Source organism: Thalassophryne amazonica, chromosome 17 (genome assembly GCF_902500255.1).
Source record: "Thalassophryne amazonica chromosome 17, fThaAma1.1, whole genome shotgun sequence".
Classification (NCBI taxonomy): Eukaryota; Metazoa; Chordata; class Actinopteri; order Batrachoidiformes; family Batrachoididae; genus Thalassophryne; species Thalassophryne amazonica.
Window position 1 is genome coordinate 62357574 of NC_047119.1, and position 17096 is coordinate 62374669.

General features: G+C 41.3%; 1 protein-coding gene across 2 annotated transcripts in view; it reads right to left on the reverse strand.

The window, feature by feature from the left end:
* Window positions 1-17096, reverse strand: part of slc12a2 (solute carrier family 12 member 2) — a 220522-nt gene that overhangs the window by 14426 nt on the left and 189000 nt on the right. The window contains exons 21-24 of one of the 2 annotated variants that reach the window (XM_034192966.1): window positions 14676-14723; window positions 10457-10579; window positions 6867-6978; window positions 616-702 (exon numbers count right to left, since the gene is read on the reverse strand). In XM_034192966.1, coding sequence (XP_034048857.1) covers window positions 616-702; window positions 6867-6978; window positions 10457-10579; window positions 14676-14723 — 370 coding nt within the window. The remainder of the gene's footprint in view (window positions 1-615; window positions 703-6866; window positions 6979-10456; window positions 10580-14675; window positions 14724-17096) is intronic. The other variant, XM_034192967.1, reaches the window with a different exon arrangement.

Consider the following 17096-nt stretch of genomic DNA (forward strand, 5'->3'; position numbering starts at 1 on the left):
AAATATATTAAGACCGTAAATAAGCATTACAAATTACATAATTAACAGGAAATATAAGGGTTGAGTTCTTCTAAAAATTGTTGAGGTCTAAGGTTCTAAAAACATTCTGGACTCACACGCCATTACAACTCATTGCTTAATTTATTACCACCTTTGAAAAATGTCAGCTACTTATTTTAGAAACACTACCCAATCTAGAGCTCATGGATCCCCATGGACAACATGCTAGCGTTATTATATCTGCTGTTGGAAATGGAGACTAAACACAATAATTGCTGATGGTCCAACATACAACAGCCCTCAAAAGCTGCACTAAAAGCTCATCATAATTATTATCAGTTTCTTCTTTTAGCTCCAATATTCTGGGACAGACTGCTAAAATAATTTCCCACCCATATTAAAAAAAAAAAAAAAAAAACATAAAAAACATACACACCTTTGACAACATTGACCCCAAAACAGACCAAACTGTCAGATAAAGACACAGGGACGGTTTGAATTGATAGGATGGATTATTTACAGCCTGTATTATCCAGTTTAAGATGGTCCATCAGGTCTGACATTCAGGTGAATGTGAACAATAATACTAATAAAAAAAATAAAAAAAACACTTACTGCTCCTTCTTGGGCTTTGTGTTTATGTCTCCCAGCACAGTAATATCTGAGAAGTCTATCCTGAACTTGGTCAACAGTGCAGCCATCCTGTCCAGACGAATGAAAAACAGAGAGAGTTTACACAGTGAAGGTCGTCTTTATCACAGTCATTTCCTCTCACCTGCACTTCAAAGCGCCGTGTTTTAAAGGAACAGCTGCTTCATATGAAAAGTTTTAAAAGGCCATAAAACGTGAAATTTGTGAACGCAGGAAAATTTCAAATAAAGCATGAACATTAAAAAAAGAAGCACTCAGAGAGCGTGCGCTGCACACGTGCCTCCTCCCCATCGACAAAATCACCACAAAAACCTACCCGATACCAGAAATTAAAGAGAAAAATCTGAAAGATTTCACAATTACCAGTAATTCAAAATTAGCCAAATTCTTCGGAAAATCACAGACATAACCTTGCTGCCAGAATTGTAAAATGTTTCTCAATTTGTGGCTTGTTTTGAATCGTTTTTCTGCCTTGACAGCCTCTCACATGCCTAACGTGATAAATGATCAGAATCAGAATCAAATTTGTTGCCAAGTAAGTTGGCACATACAAAGAATTTGATCTGGTGTATTGGTGCATAAGAAAATAAGAATAGAATAAGAAAAGAAAAAAAACACTTCTACATAAGAAGTAAAAGGGTCAAGTAGACAAACTGTAGTCATTGTTATACGATGTCTGTCCATAAAGTATAGGTCCTTTTTATTTTTTTCAAAAACTATATGGATTTCATTCATATGTTTTTACGTCAGACATGCTTGAACCCTCGTGCGCATGCGTGAGTTTTTCCACGCCTGTCGGTGACGTCATTCGCCTGTGAGCACTCCTTATGGGAGGAGTCGTCCAGCCCCTCGTCGGAATTCCTTTGTCTGAGAAGTTGCTGAGAGACTGGCGCTTTGTTTGATCAAAATTTTTTCTAAACCTGTGAGACACATCGAAGTGGACACGGTTCGAAAAATTAAGCTGGTTTTCGGTGAAAATTTAACGGCTGATGAGAGATTTTGAGGTGATACTGTCGCTTTAAGGACTTCCCACGGAGCGAGACTTCGTGCAGCGCTCCGAGGCGCCGTCGTCAGCCTGTTTCAAGCTGAAAACCTCCACATTTCAGGCTCTATTGATCCAGGACGTCGTGAGAGAACAGAGAAGTTTTAGAAGAAGTCAGTTTCAGCATTTTATCCGGATATTCCACTGTTAAAGGAGATTTTTTTAATGAAAGACGTGCGGGCGGATTGCAGCATCGGCTCGCAGCCGCCGCGATGCTCCACCACAGGAAAAACACCTCCGTTGGAAGCCTTAAGGACAAGTTGGAACATGTCCAGCTGTTAAACAATTTCTCATATACTCACTCCACTGAAAGCCATCAACAGCCGCCTGGATTTTACAAATGGTTATCAACACGGAGGTGTTTTTCCTGTGCCCCCGCACCATGCCGGCTGCGTCCCGATGCGCGGACCCGTCTGCACGTCTTTCATTAAAAAAAAATCTCCTTTAACAGTGGAATATCCGGATAAAATGCTGAAACCGACTTCTTCTGAAACTTCTGTTCTCTCACAACGTCCTGGATCAATACAGCCTGAAATGTGGAGGTTTTCAGCTTGAAACAGGCTGACGACGGCGCCTGGGACCGCTGCGCAACGTCTCGCTCCGTGGTAAGTCCTTAAAGTGACAGTATCACTTCAAAATCTCTCGTCAGCCGTTAAAATTTTCACCGAAAACCAGCTTAATTTTCGAACCATGTCCACTTCGATGTGTCTCACAGGTTTAGAAAAAAATTTTGATCCAACAAAGCGCCAGTCTCTCAGCAAGTTCTCAGACAAAGGACTTCCGACGAGGGGCTGGACGACTCCTCCCACAAGGAGTGCTCACAGGCGAATGACGTCACCGACAGGCGTGGAAAAACTCACGCATGCACACGAGGCTTCAAGCATGTCTGACATAAAAACATATGAATGAAATCCATATAGTTTTTGAAAAAATAAAAAGGACCTATACTTTAAGGACAGCCCTCATATAAATAAAACCTAACGCTAAGTTTACACATAGGCAAGACGCGTTACGAATGTCATATCTGCATCATTCTTGGCACATGCCTGACATTCTTAACGTGACTTAACGCATCTGAATAGGTTTCTTAATAGTGCGTGTTGGTGCATGACATTCGCGATTTTCATGAAGCATGTTTTTGGCTGTCAAAAAAATCTTCCACAAATGTCACGCACCACCCTCATTTTGCCTCATGTCGTGGAGGTCGCAACTGAGCGTGTTGATCCATCTTGATTAGTGATGATCCTTAATAGAGCGTGACAGGGTTCTTCTCCGACGTGCGCACAATTAAACCCTGCTGCACCACATTCAATTTCATTGCTGCAGTATGCTGAAGAAGGAGAGTGATGCCAAGATGGCTATAAGTTTCATTCCAATGCTCCTCAGCGCGCTCCTGCAGGTGTTCCACTTGCTGCATGTGCCTGATGTTTGGGAAAATGAGGGAGACAAGAGCCGCGTGGAGCCACACAACTGGCTCTCCGTCTCCTCCTCTCTGCGCCACTCCATGGCACAGAGCCCAACTAAGCATGCAGTCACTAAGTTCTTCTACTGTGGATTAATCTAGATTTTGAGGAGCAAACTGGAGCGATCTGAACTGTTCAGCGGCTGACAGTTGGATGAATATGGGTGTGTGTGTGTGTGGAGACAATTCGTCTCATTCACAACGTGACAGAACTTAACGATGCGATGTTACGCGTGATAGCGTGCAACAGGGTGGAACATTATTCTTGACTGCGTAATGGTTCCTGATAATTCTCCAGCAACATGTGGCATTAATCGTAATGTGTGGTAACAGGTTGGAACAGTTCCTGAGGACACCTGAAATCTCTACCCCGAATCATCACATTCGCGATCAGCGGCCAAGAATGTATACTTGGTGGCATTCGTGATGTGCTGTGTGTAAACGCAGCTTAATGGAATGGGACAATTGCTCAGTGACCTCTCCAGACATGGGGTCAAATACTTTGCATTATATTTAAATACAAATACTTTTGATTTTCGAATTCCAAATACAAATACTTTGTACTTTTTCAAATACAAATACTTTAGATTTTGAGTATTTCAAATGCAAATACTTTCTATGAACTATAAAACAACAAATCAACACAAAAACTGATAAACCTGTGACAATTTATTGTGAAAATAGCATGACCAAATACTATTGATAAGTAAAGGATTGAATGTTTTATCACAAATTCACTATTATAATATCACAGGCAATGATCAAACTATCACAATCTATATTCAACATGGTGTCACAGAGATTCCCAAGTTTGAAAAGTACTTGAAAAAGTATTTGTAAAAGTATTTGGAAATACTTGGGATCGGCCATGTATTTGAAATACAAACACAAATACCTTGAATTCAAAATCAGAAAATACAAATATAAATACTCCGAAAAATGTATTCAAGTATTTTCAAATACAAATACTTTTGTATTTGGCCCCATGTCTGGACCTCTCATGTTCATCAGTAAAGTCAGAATCCAGACCAGTTTTGAACCAAACCCTTCTTCAGTTAACTGATGACTGTATGTGGACTATGAGAATAGAAGAGAAAGGATTCTTATTGATGACAAGCAGAGAACCTTTGTTTATCAGCAGTTTTTGTTCATTCATGACCAGTAACACACATCACTAGACTGAGTTGGTTTTATAATTCATGGCGTCTTACTGCTGTCATCTGAACAAATACCTGCACCAATGCCAATATTAGGTACGCTCTTTGGATATCGTTTTGTGTAATTGTATTACATTACTTGCATTAGCACAAGGGGGCACCAGAGATAAACCAGTAGACTGTACAGATTTTAAAATAAGGAAGTGAAGCGGATCACAATCTTGTCACGAAGAGTGAAAAGTGGCTCGAACAACATCTGCCGTGTGAAGAACGTGTGTGACTCTGTGATTGTTGTTTTTGTTGCTTCTTTGATGAGTTAACAGTTGCCGACACTGTGATGCCAAAATTTTGACTAAAAATAACAGCTGAACGCTGCAGCTTCTTAACAACGGAGGAAACCTGAGCTGAAATGCTGCTCGAGCTCAGGGAAACAGTTTGTTCTTCTTGTATGTGGTGAAAACCAGGCGGCCTTCAGAATTTATCAATAAAACAAACTTTGTTCATCTCCACTGCACGTTACGGTCCAGGTCATTAAAAACCAGAGCCAGCACTCGGTTACATGTATTCAGAACCAATATTAGTCCACAGGAAAACGTGGTATCTATCCATCTCTACAATATTCACCACATTAGACACAGTTTATGGAAACAAATACTGAGACACGTGATTGGTCAAATGTCAAGTGTGTGATGAAAAAGCAGTTCACTGGAAGCAAAACCAAAGCAAGTTTCAAAGAGCACACAGAATTAAAAGGCTTTGTGCCGACTCCGTGCTAATTTTATCTGACAAAAAGAGTCAGCTGTCGGAGACAAAGAGCGTGTGGAGGAGGACAGCAAGAAGAGGAGAGGCGTCTTTGTCTGGAAAGACAATTCAATTCTTTATATAAAAATAAAACCACGTCGCTTCACAATGAAAAAAACTAAAGTAGGAGGGTGAGATGGCTCAAAGCAGAAGAATGGAAAAAGCACTTCCTCCGCTGCGTCTCAACTTAAATAAGTTAAAAAAAATTAATGGAAATGAAACATTTTTGTGTAATCAGAATATTTAACAACAACAAAATGTTTTCATTTCGTGGCAGAAGAAATATGTGATAATTACTGGCACCTTTTAACAGAAGCAGCAGTGGTGGTCAAGCGATTAGAGCGCTTGTTTCCAGTGCGGAAGGTTCCTGATTCAATCCCCATCCCTGCCCATTCTCCACATCATGTGGAGTTGTGTCAGGAAGAGCATCCGGTGTAAAACTGCTGCCAATTTAACATGTAAACCCACCTCTAATTCGTTGTGGTGATCCCGAGTGGAAAAACAAGGGAGAAGCTGAAGGGACTCACTCACAGGAGTGTCACTGAATATGTCTTAGACTTCATTTATATCAGGCTAAGAAATTATGACAATTACTCATTTAAAAGCTTTTATAGATAGTCATAAACACTGTTTAAAAACTGAAATAAACCTTCAGTTGCTTAAAAAACAGACTAAGTGGATATAAACAAAACATACAGTAAATGTGACTTAACACACACTGTCTGATTAAAATAGAATGTGTGCCATTTTGGAAGCCAAAAGTTTTAAATCTCATTACTTTAATCTGAGCTCTTACACACCACAGAAACAGGGTCCGTGGCTTAATTATGATGTCCATTAGGATGGCAGCCAAAGTTTGGAGTGTGACAAAAATGCTGCCTGACATGTTGTCGAAAGCAGCTGAGCATCGAGCGCTGAGCTGAAAAGAAACCACATGGCTGCTCCGTCGCTGCCAAATCTGACAAGCTGACAGGCCTCGCTAATGAATCCAGATACAAAAGTTAGTCAAATAAAGAAGATCAGCAAATGCTCAAATAAGCAACAACACCTCTGTGACAGTGTCTCAACAAAAATGCAACATCAGTGGCAAACAAATACAAAATGCAGAGCTGCAACTGGTTTCCCGGTGTCACACAAGGAAACACTGAAGCACATGCTGCCTCGCCACAGGACTGTTTCCTTATAACTTGGTAACCAAAGTCACGGTCCACAAATCTGTCAAAATGTGCACACAAAGGTCTTCAAAGCCATTTAAGACAAATGGCATAATCAAGAAGACATACGTGCGAATGGACCGGGTTCAAATATCACCTGCTTCCACTAACTCAGGGGGATAAATATAAATATTCAACTACAATAAAATGATTTTAGGTGTAAAATGTCATTATATTGTTAATTATGCCATTATTCCTCCAGCATTATTTTAAATTTGTACATTTTAAATCATACAAGTTCTGCGGCAGTGCTTTGAAATTTGTTTTTTGTTCCAACCAGAGTAAATCTACCACTAAATATGGCTTTTAACCACAAGTAATAGTGCCATAAATCCTAATAAAACAGAATTATCACCATATTAATATTTAAGAGGGCTCCTGCAAGATTACTGAGAATTTAAGAAAATATTAAAGTGCTGCATAACGTGACAGACTTTCAGTCTAAATGTGTATTTGAGTTGGACTGAGTCACCCCCCGGTTACGCCCCTGATAAAGGGCTTTCATAGTACACTGGATGGAGAGAAACTGCAGTACTCACGCTCGACGGTCGTGATCAATCCTGTTGATCTTTCCTCCTATGAAGACGCGGATCTTGCACTCCTTCCATCTCTTCTTGTTGGTCAGCAGGTAGGGGATCAGCAAGGTCAGACCTGAACACCAGACATTACACAGATGATTCAATCCTCTTCAGAAGAGCTTCTGGTTTATGTAACACCTGCACTGCTGCAGGATATCAAAGACAAAATGTTAGCGAGCCACCATCTCTGCAGGCTTTGGTTTTCTGTCGTTTCTTCACAAAGCTGCGCTGTCAGTGCCCACGTCAGTGCTGTAGACTAAATCTATGTAGTCACACCTTCACCGGCCTCTTTATTAGGTACACCTGCACACCAGCTTGTGAATAAAAACATTTATTCAGTTGGTTACAAGGAAGAAATTCAATGCTAACAAGGAAAAATGTTTACTAATTGTGAGAGGTAGCTAGGAGAGCTCTGAAAAACCTCTGAAAAGTGGTCCACAGTATCTTGATACAGACATAAAAGGTTTTTAACCTTTCCAGGAACAAAGAAATGATGGAGGGCGGAGCCAACCCCTGAAATGGCGTTCACTTAACATTTTATTACTGTCCAATGCTACAATTAGATGATGGATTTTGTTTTTTAAACTTGAAAACAAGGTTTGTAAATATACTAGTTCTTTTAACCCTCTGGGCCGACACCGTCGTATACGACGGCTAAGACCAAGCTTCACTAAATTATAAATAACTTTTGAATGATATGAGATAGAAACTTACTCTTTTTTTTGCTGAAAAGTTAACTCCGCAGACTTTCAATCCAGCCATCGGCCATCTTTGTACTCCTCATAGAAGCTGTGTGATGACGTGCGCAATGTGAGTGTCCAATCAGCATTGGTTCACCGTCACATGGTTTTCCAAAATCCAATCGTAGGGCAGATGTACCTCACGTGAAAAGCCAAAGATCATTTTCAGGAGTGATGTGTTACTAGTTGGCCCATTTGAATAGCCCCCTGGGTGCTCCAATGAGTAGATACTATTAGTACATACTCAGTGCGCCCTGCGCCATTACGCACAGCGATCAGTGAAAGCAGGAGCAGACGGAGAGCCTCTGATGACAATCTCACGTGCTCAAAGAGTGTGTGACTATCAGGACTGTTCCACTAGTTTGCATGTGAATGTTACTGGATAACTCGGTTGCTTTCTCTGCGTAAAGCACTGTTTACCATATTAATGGACAAAAAAAAAAACCGCATAGACCATTTTGTATATATTGTTCAAAATGTGCATTTGTGTTTATTGTTTGAAACTTTCTGTTGTACAGTCTCACACAAGACCTCAAATTACCTTTATAAAGTGTCAAAACAGTTGTTTATTATAGTTTCCTGTGTGTTTTGAATAAATGTGTGTGGAAAATTATTTTTCGCTTTATTTTTTCCTTGCCTATTTTTGATTGTAAACCTTTATTACACTTATAAAACACAACAAAAACATATATTCGGAAAGCACAGGTTGTCCTGAAAAAAGAGACATAAAACTTGATTGTGGGATGCAGGGAGAGCTGTTAACAGCAATAATAAAACATTTATGCCAGGCGAGTGAACTGTCCAAAAAAAATGCCCTCGGACCCTAGAGGGTTAATGGAAAAAAGGGGATCGTATGATCCATCCATCCATCCATTTTCTTCCGCTTTATCCTGAGTCGGGTCGCGGGGGCAGCAGCTCAAGCAAAGCCGCCCAGACCTCCCGATCCACACACACCTCCCCCAGCTCCTCCAGGGGAACCCCAAGGCATTCCCAAGCCAGCCGAGAGATGTAGTCCCTCCAGCGTGTCCTGGGTTTTACCCAGGGCCTCCTCCCAATGGGACGTGCCCGGAACACCTCTCCAGCGATGCATCCGGAAAAGATGCCCAAGCCACCTCAACTGACTCCTTTCGACGTGGAGGAGCAGCGGCTCGACTCCGAGCTCCTCCCAAGTGACCGAGCTCCTCACCCTATCTCTAAGGGAGCGCCCAGCCACCCTGCGGAGGAAACTCATCTCGGCCGCTTGTACTCGCGATCTCGTTCTTTCGGTCATGAGCCAAATCTCATGACCATAGGTGAGGATCGGAACGTAGATCGATCGGTAAATCAAGAGCTTTGCCCCCCCTACTCAGCTCTCTCTTCACCACGACGGTCCGATACAGCGACCGCATCACTGCAGATGCTGCACCGATCTGTCTACCGATCTCATGCTCCATCCGTCCCTCACTCGTGAATAAGACCCCGAGATACTTAAACTCCTCCACTTGAGGCAAGGACACTCCACCGACCTGAAGAGGGCAAAGCATCTTTTTCCGGTTGAGAACCATGGCCTCGGATTTGGAGGTGCTGATTTTCATCCCGGACGCTTCACACTCGGCTGCAAACTGCCCCAGTGCACGCTGAAGGTCCTGATTTGACGAAGCCAACAGAACCAGATCGTCCGCAAACACCAGAGATGACATTCTGTGGTTCCCAAACCAGACCCCTTCTACACCCTGGCTGCGCCTAGAAATTCTGTCCATAAAAATAATGAACAGAACCGGTGACAAGGGGCAGCCCTGGCGGAGGCCAACGTGCACTGGAAACTGTTTTGACTTACTACCGGCAATGCGAACCAAGCTCCTGCTGAGGTCATACAGGTACCGGATAGCCCTTAGCAAAGGACCCTGGACCCCGTACTCCCGGAGCACTCCCCCACAGGGTGCCCCGAGGGACACGTTCGAACGCCTTCTTCAGATCCACAAAACACATGTGGACTGGTTGGGCGAACTCCCATGAACCCTCGAGCACCCAATGGAGCGTGTAGAGCTGGTCCAGTGTGCCGCGACCAGGATGAAAACCACACTGCTCCTCCTGAATCCGAGGTTCGACCATCGGTCGAATTCTCCTCTCCAGTACTCTAGAATAGACCTTACCGGGGAGGCTGAGGAGTGTGATCCCCCTATAGTTGGAACACACCCTCCGGTCCCCCTTCTTAAACAGAGGGACCACCACCCTGGTCTGCCAATCCAGAGGCACTGTCCCCACTGATCCCAGAGGACAGTGCGTCTGGGATCGTATGATAAAATTTAAAATCTTCTAAAGGCAGCAGATGAGATTTCAACATTTTATTCACTAAATCCCTTAAAACGCTCCTCCATAATGTGTCCGTTTCACAACATGTGACACTCTGAAAGCTCCACGTCAGTGATTTGGCTTTAGGCCTCGTTCACATCTCAACATCCCGCTGTGGACATCGACACCTACGGTGTTTCAGTTTAGCAGAGAAGTAGTGATGAACGTATGGGTGCTGCCAGCTTCACACGCCAACAGCAGCACGTTGTAAATATGGTAAGACTGCATTATCACTGGATTACTGGCACCCCCCTCCCCCCTTTTTTAAACTGTTAAGCAGACAAAGTAATTACAAGCTTCATAACTGCTCAGTTTGGCAAAAAAAAACGCAAGGCTTGGTTCTTAAGAATACAACATCTGGTATCACAGTACAGGTACCGTGTTTGGTTTTCTGCCACCTTTTAGAGGTGACATAAGGCAACTGTGTACTCAGTCACATTATTTTGGACTAACATCCTAATAAGGGACAGGATCACTCACCTCCATCATCAAACAGCCACCAGACATCCACTGTGCCTTTCCCCTGTTTCTTCTGAAACTGCTGGCTGGCCTCCAGCAGCCTCTGGTCCGACACATTCAGCGGAACAGTGGGGCTCTTCTTGTCTGGAACACCAAGCGCGTAACATTGGAAAACAGGTAGAAATGATCCACAGATGAAGTGCTTAATTACATGGAAACAGATCAATCACTCCGCAGGCCTGAGCAGGTCCTGTCAGGAGTCCATCTAAAAGGAGCCAATGGATCTCATTTAAAGCAAAAGTGAAGCAGATTTTTCGTTCTTTTTTTTTCTTTCTTTTTTTTGAGGTGTGATGGATACCAAGTCATAACAGGTTCAAAAATGCCCAAAACAAGAAAAAAAAAAAGGGGGACAAAATTTCACAACTCACAGCTGATATTAAAAATCAGTGCACATATTTTGGTACTTTTTAGAGCCCTGCATATATCAAACACATTTTCACAAAACAACAATTTCTGCAACATCTATAAAACATCCAATGTTGGGTTTGACTGTTTGTCAGGTACTGTATTTCATTTTATAGAAAAACGCGCACGTCCGAGGCACCCATTGGTCCCAGCTTTGCATAGCCTGTTGTTATCAAACACCAAAACCAAAGATGGATGAATTTGTGTATGCAGCGGAACAACGGTACTTTTACAGCCAGACGGTGGCAGTTAATGTGATGAAAATGATCATTTTATCAATCAGCGCAGATCCAGTGTCAGTTATTTTTAGTAGCTGAAGCCTAATACACTTGCCTTCTGAAATGTACTATTTCTTGATTAATGCCAGTTGAGTAAAATAGCAAAGGATGTGAATTACTCTATGGGTGAGAGTTTTTTGGGAAGAGGGTGTGTGTGTGTGTGGGGGGGGGGGGGGGGGTTTGCTATTTTAAAGTAGTGAAATATATAGTTTCAAAGTTGTGGCCAAATATTTAGATCATTTTTAACATGCAGATGAGCCTTTTGAAAATGTCCATATTTATTTGAATGGAATATGCCGGTGAGCAGCTGCAGCCCACAGCAGCAGAATGTTGTTCTGCAGCCGAGATCAGGAGTTGCCCTTCTGCTCAGCTGTTTTACAAGCTCTCTTTACATTTCCTGAGGTAAATATACACGTGTACCTCTGCAGGGAAACGGTCATGCTCCGCGACACTTCCAACGATATTTAAGAGTATTCAGTAGTAACAAAAAGTGTTGCACTGTGGTGTTTTCTGATTGACATTCCATAGCTGTTTAGCTCATGATGGCTTGAACAATCAAACTAAATACTGGACTGTTTAAAATCTTTTTAGCCTCAAGTGAAAAGCTGAACCCGAAAAGATGAGGGGAGTTCCCCTTTAAGTCCATGTTACGCCGCAGTGACACTGGCACATGCCGTGTATTTTAAGAGTATTAAGTATTGGTGTTAGACAAGGAGCAGGAGATGAAAGAAGAGTCAATGTGTACAAACACGATATATTTTACACCTGGAGTTTGTATTATTATAGTTAAAGATAAGATAAACTTTATTGATCCTACAGAAGGGGGAAAAACAAAAAATCACTTGTTGCAACAGCAAAGGTCACACAGTAGTAAATAAAAATAAAAATATTTAAGTATACTGCAATGTTTGCTAGTGGTTGCATAAATACTAATGTCAACAGATTACGTGAAAAATATAATACAAATATATATATACATGTGTGTGTGTGTAAGAATGTATGGATATGGCAAAATTATTGCACAGGATATATTCACAGTTGTGTATGCAATAAAGCACAAAAGGTGGTGGAACATGTAGTTAATGGTGCAAAATCAGCAGGTGGTTACACTGGTGCTAAAACATTTTGAGGTATAATACGGTAGTATAAAGTACAACTGACATGGTTTTGTTATGCTTCACATAAGATTAGACATAAATAATACAGTTCCAAATTATACACTATAAATGCTGTAAAACAATTTAACGATTTAAAGTTTCCCGCAGGAATTGAGCTTTCCCACTTCCCAATGAAGTTGTGAGGCTGATGTCATGTAACTCCAGGAAGTCTTCGCTTCACCACTAATATTGACAAGAAAAGATGATGTTTAGCGTTGAAATATGGCGTAAGGGTGGTGTTGTGGCTGAGTGCTCAAATGAGAGAGATGACAGACAGAATATGAGAGCTGCTAAATGGATTTATATTTAGAGTGTGCATTTTTGTGATGACTGCTTTGTGGAAGGACCCATGTCTCCATGTGAAATGGGAATAAACAGGAAATGGGTCCTGAGAAGTCTAATGAAATAATAATAATAATAATAAATATATATATATATATATATATATATATATATATATATATATATATATATATATATATATATATATATATATATATATATATATATATGTGTGTGTGTGTGTGTGTATGAAAACAAGAGTGAGAATAAAAACCCTGTGTTTATGTGGACCAGTCTGGTGTTAACATTTATGTTGGCTAAATCCTGGTATTTTATATATAATTAATACTGATTTTGGCAAATATAACTGACCATTTTATATTAATAGACCGTTATTGTGGGGAATTCCTTTTCTTTCGCCTGCATCCTGTTCATCTCTGCTATATTTGCTCTCTTTGTAGTCTGCTTCAGATTAATGTGGCTCAAACGTATCAGGCTGATCAGATATATCTGCCATGTTATCGTTTGTTAGTGTTTTACGTATCTGTCATATGAACTCTAGGACAATGAAAAAAATAACGTTTTTCCACAGAGCTGCTTGTGGTGGTCGACGCTGTTTTCAGGGCAGCGAGCCCGCTGATATACCTCTACGACATCACATTAAGCATGCAGCGCTTCATCTGCTTTTGGCTTTATGAGACCAAAGAGCGCTGCTGCAGGGGCAATATTAGGGGTCCAGCGTCCTTCAAACACTTGTGAGCTGCAGAGTTCAGTGGCTGCAGCTTAGCATGGCGGACGAAGAGCTAATTCAGCCAGCACCGTCTTTGCTGAAGGCAAATGTTTGGGCGCATTTTGGATTTTATTATTTGCTGTGTAAGAAGGAGCTTGACATGACTTATGCAGTGTGCAAAATCTGCAAAATAAATGTCAAATACTTTAGAAACAGTTCAAATCTGCAAGCTCACATGCTACGCTATCACCTGGAGCTAAAAGAAGCGGCGCAACGGTATCTACTGACTACTGACCAGCAGTCGATAAACTGCCAGCCAACTCTGAATGAGCAAAGCAGATAAGTAAATTTACATCTAGAATCACTTGATTAACCTTGTAAAGTTGCATTTTCTTAAACATTTTTTAAGTAATGTAACTATTTCTCAGCGCTCTTTGAATTGAAAATCGATTCTGAATTGAATTGAATAGTGAGTTGTTGTACGATTCACATCCCTAGGCAATATGTTGCCCAAATAACATGCGTAAAGATCACCATTCAATCATTCAAATTTTTTCAACAGAATAAAACACATACTATCAAAATAATGTGAATTAGAGATAAAAAAAAAACTAACATGACAACTGCACTTTAATATGAATGCAAACTGTAGCTAATCAACAGAATTCTAAACCAGTTTAAAATCCAAAAATCTATGATTGATTGATTGATTGATTGATTTTTAATTTAAGACCATCAATAGAAAATTGACAATATGGAGAGTAACATCTCTGGTAGGATGGAAGAACTGGCAAACAGAGAAACTGTGAGACTCAAGAGTTAAACGACAGAGCTGAAAACATGAAAAGAGCAGAGGAGTTTTCATCCTGGAAAAGAAAGTTTCATATCCAGAAAGAAAAACAGCTGCAGGCAGGAAACACTTCAGCGGAACACGCCATCAAATAAGACATATCGGACGCCAGGAGTGACTTAAAGGCATTAAGAACACACTGGACTTAAGGTACGAGCTGGAGACAGACAGCAGGAGAACGAGGGGGAAAAAAAAAAAACTGTTATTCCCTAAAGTAGGCCGGAAATACGAGACAGACGGGGACAGACAGAAGACAGAGACAGAGACAGCAGGGTGCAAGACAGTATGTTAACACAAGTGGAATTCAAAATACACTGTGAAAAGAGGTGCGATTTCAAAGTGCGAGGAGAGCATGTGTTAAGAACCGGAACACACAGCCGAGAACGAGGAGATGGATGAGGATTAAAAAGCAAAGAGGACATGAAGAAGAATCACAGCAAAGAGATTTAAAGGCAACCCAAGAAAGTGGATATCCTGCCTTTTTTCAACAGCGGCTGAGTCGGAGCTTTGCCATCATCATCTTCATCTAGAATCATGAGACAAAAAACAAACAAAGCGTAAATAAAATGTAGACAGGAAATGATATTTTGCTGTTGCCATGATCAGAATCCATTCTTAAAGCACCTTGACAGACAGACAGAAGTAGTTGTGAACATGGTGCAGCCTATTGGAAAACACTGCGCGCCTTTGCGCGGCGGGCATCTGAATGATTATGATGAGGTGTTCCATGTATAATAAACATAATTTTATAGATACATGATGTAACTCAAGAAGGAATGAATATGCAACTGTTTTACTAATCCATTACTAATATATATATACATATATATACATATACATACATATACATACATACATTTTTGGTATCTACAGTTGCAGAAAATCAAGTTGTTTTTTTTTTCTCTTTGGCAGATTCTTCTTCAAAATTGTAAAATTACTCAGGCAACTTTTGATATTAGAAATATTTGAGACCAAGGAGTGTTTTTGTGTTCACCCTGTATATAATTACCTTTGAGACAAGATTCTAATTCTCCACCACATGACGCACATGAGCCAACCTGCAGCTGTAGATAATTCCTCTGTGATTCTGGGAGCGATGAGAGATGGTTTCATCAGCCAAGTTCTGAGAGCAAATGTGTCATCAGCTACAAAATGATTCATTGTGGCGTCCAGCTGAACACAGCGGGACGCACTGGCATGACGAATTGCGCGTCAGTGTAGGGATTCAATTCGTGTAAGTGTCAAGGTGCCTTTATTCTGACTCAATGGAAAAAAAAAAACAAATAAACAGTACAAGCAGTAATTATGTCATATTTAAATGCATAGATGGTATGCAATGACAATATGAAACAGCAGAACAGAATGGTACTGAGATACACACACAAACAAGAAACCTGTCACTCAAATGTCATTTAATCCAGCATCTGAAAACAGAACACAATATGTCAAGTTAAAAGAAAACTCACGGATATGTAAGGTCACTGAAAACCACATACGAGGTCTATTAGAAAAGTATCCGACCTTATTATTTTTTTCAAAAACCATATGGATTTGATTCATATGTTTTTACGTCAGCCAAGCTTGAACCTTCGTGCGAATGCGTGAGTTTTTCCACGCCTGTGGGTTGCGTCATTTGCCTGTGAGCACGCCTTGTGGGAGGAGTGGTCCACCCCTCTCGTCGTCATTTCATTGCAAGGAAATGGCGGAATGATTTGGGCTTTTTTTCCATCAGAATTTTTTCAGAAACTGTTAGAGACAGGCAGCTGGAAACCATTCGAAAAATTTATCTGGCTTTCAGTGAAAATTTTACGGGCCCAGCCCTTCCACAATTTCTCTTATACTCACTGGGCCGGTAAGCATTGAAAGCCGAGACAGGTATGTCCCAACTTGTCCCCTGTCACTCCGAAACGGAGGTGTTCCTTTGTCTTGCTTGATCAGCGAATCGGTCCTGACGCGCGAAGCCTCCGCGCGGCTTTCCATGACAATCTCTTGTTAAAAGTGAAATCTGCCGGAAACTGGCTGATGTCCAGCTCTTGTGATAACCAGAGAAATTGCTCACAACGGTCCCGGCTCCACACAGTGATCCGTTTAGAAATGATGTGGTGGTTTCTGCCTCTCGATGGCGGCTCGGAGCGCAGCGCGCCGTGCGCCATTGTGGGGTGTCCTTAAAGCTGTAGTAACAGTCTTTATTCTCTGTGAAGCCCGTAAAAGTTTCACCGAAAGCCAGATAAATTTTTCGAATGGTTTCCAGCTGCCTGTCTCTAACAGTTTCTGAAAAAATTCTGATGGAAAAAAAGCCCAAATCATTCCGCCATTTCCTCGCAATGAAACAATGACGAGAGGGGTGGACCACTCCTCCCACAAGGCGTGCTCACAGGCGAATGACAACCGATAGGCGTGGAAAACTCACGCATGTGCACGAAGGTTCAAGATTGGCTGACGTAAAAACATATGAATCAAATCCATATGTTTTTGAAAAAAACAATAAGGTCGGATACTTTTCTAATAGACCTCGTATATACTGGACAAACCCTCCGTGACGTCACCAACAGGTTCTCTGAAGCTCAAAAACTGCTGTCCTGGATGTTGGCATATTGGCAGGGCTTACTCCTCCTACGAACCAGCTAATCCATGAATGGATAAAGAGGTGGAACGCGGGCAAAACCCTGTGTGACCTGGGCAGGATGAATGAAGCCCAAACAGGCCTCATCTCAGAGCTACTGAACTAACAGCTGATTAGGGTGTTTTATTATTCATTAAGTCATATTGGGATTGGCTAGTAGTTCTCATCATGGTGTACTTTCATGCAGATAGTAAGAATTATGATAATCTTACTTCCTCACTTATCGTGGATTAACTGGACCCAACGTCATGAAGATACTGATAGCTGCTAAAAGCA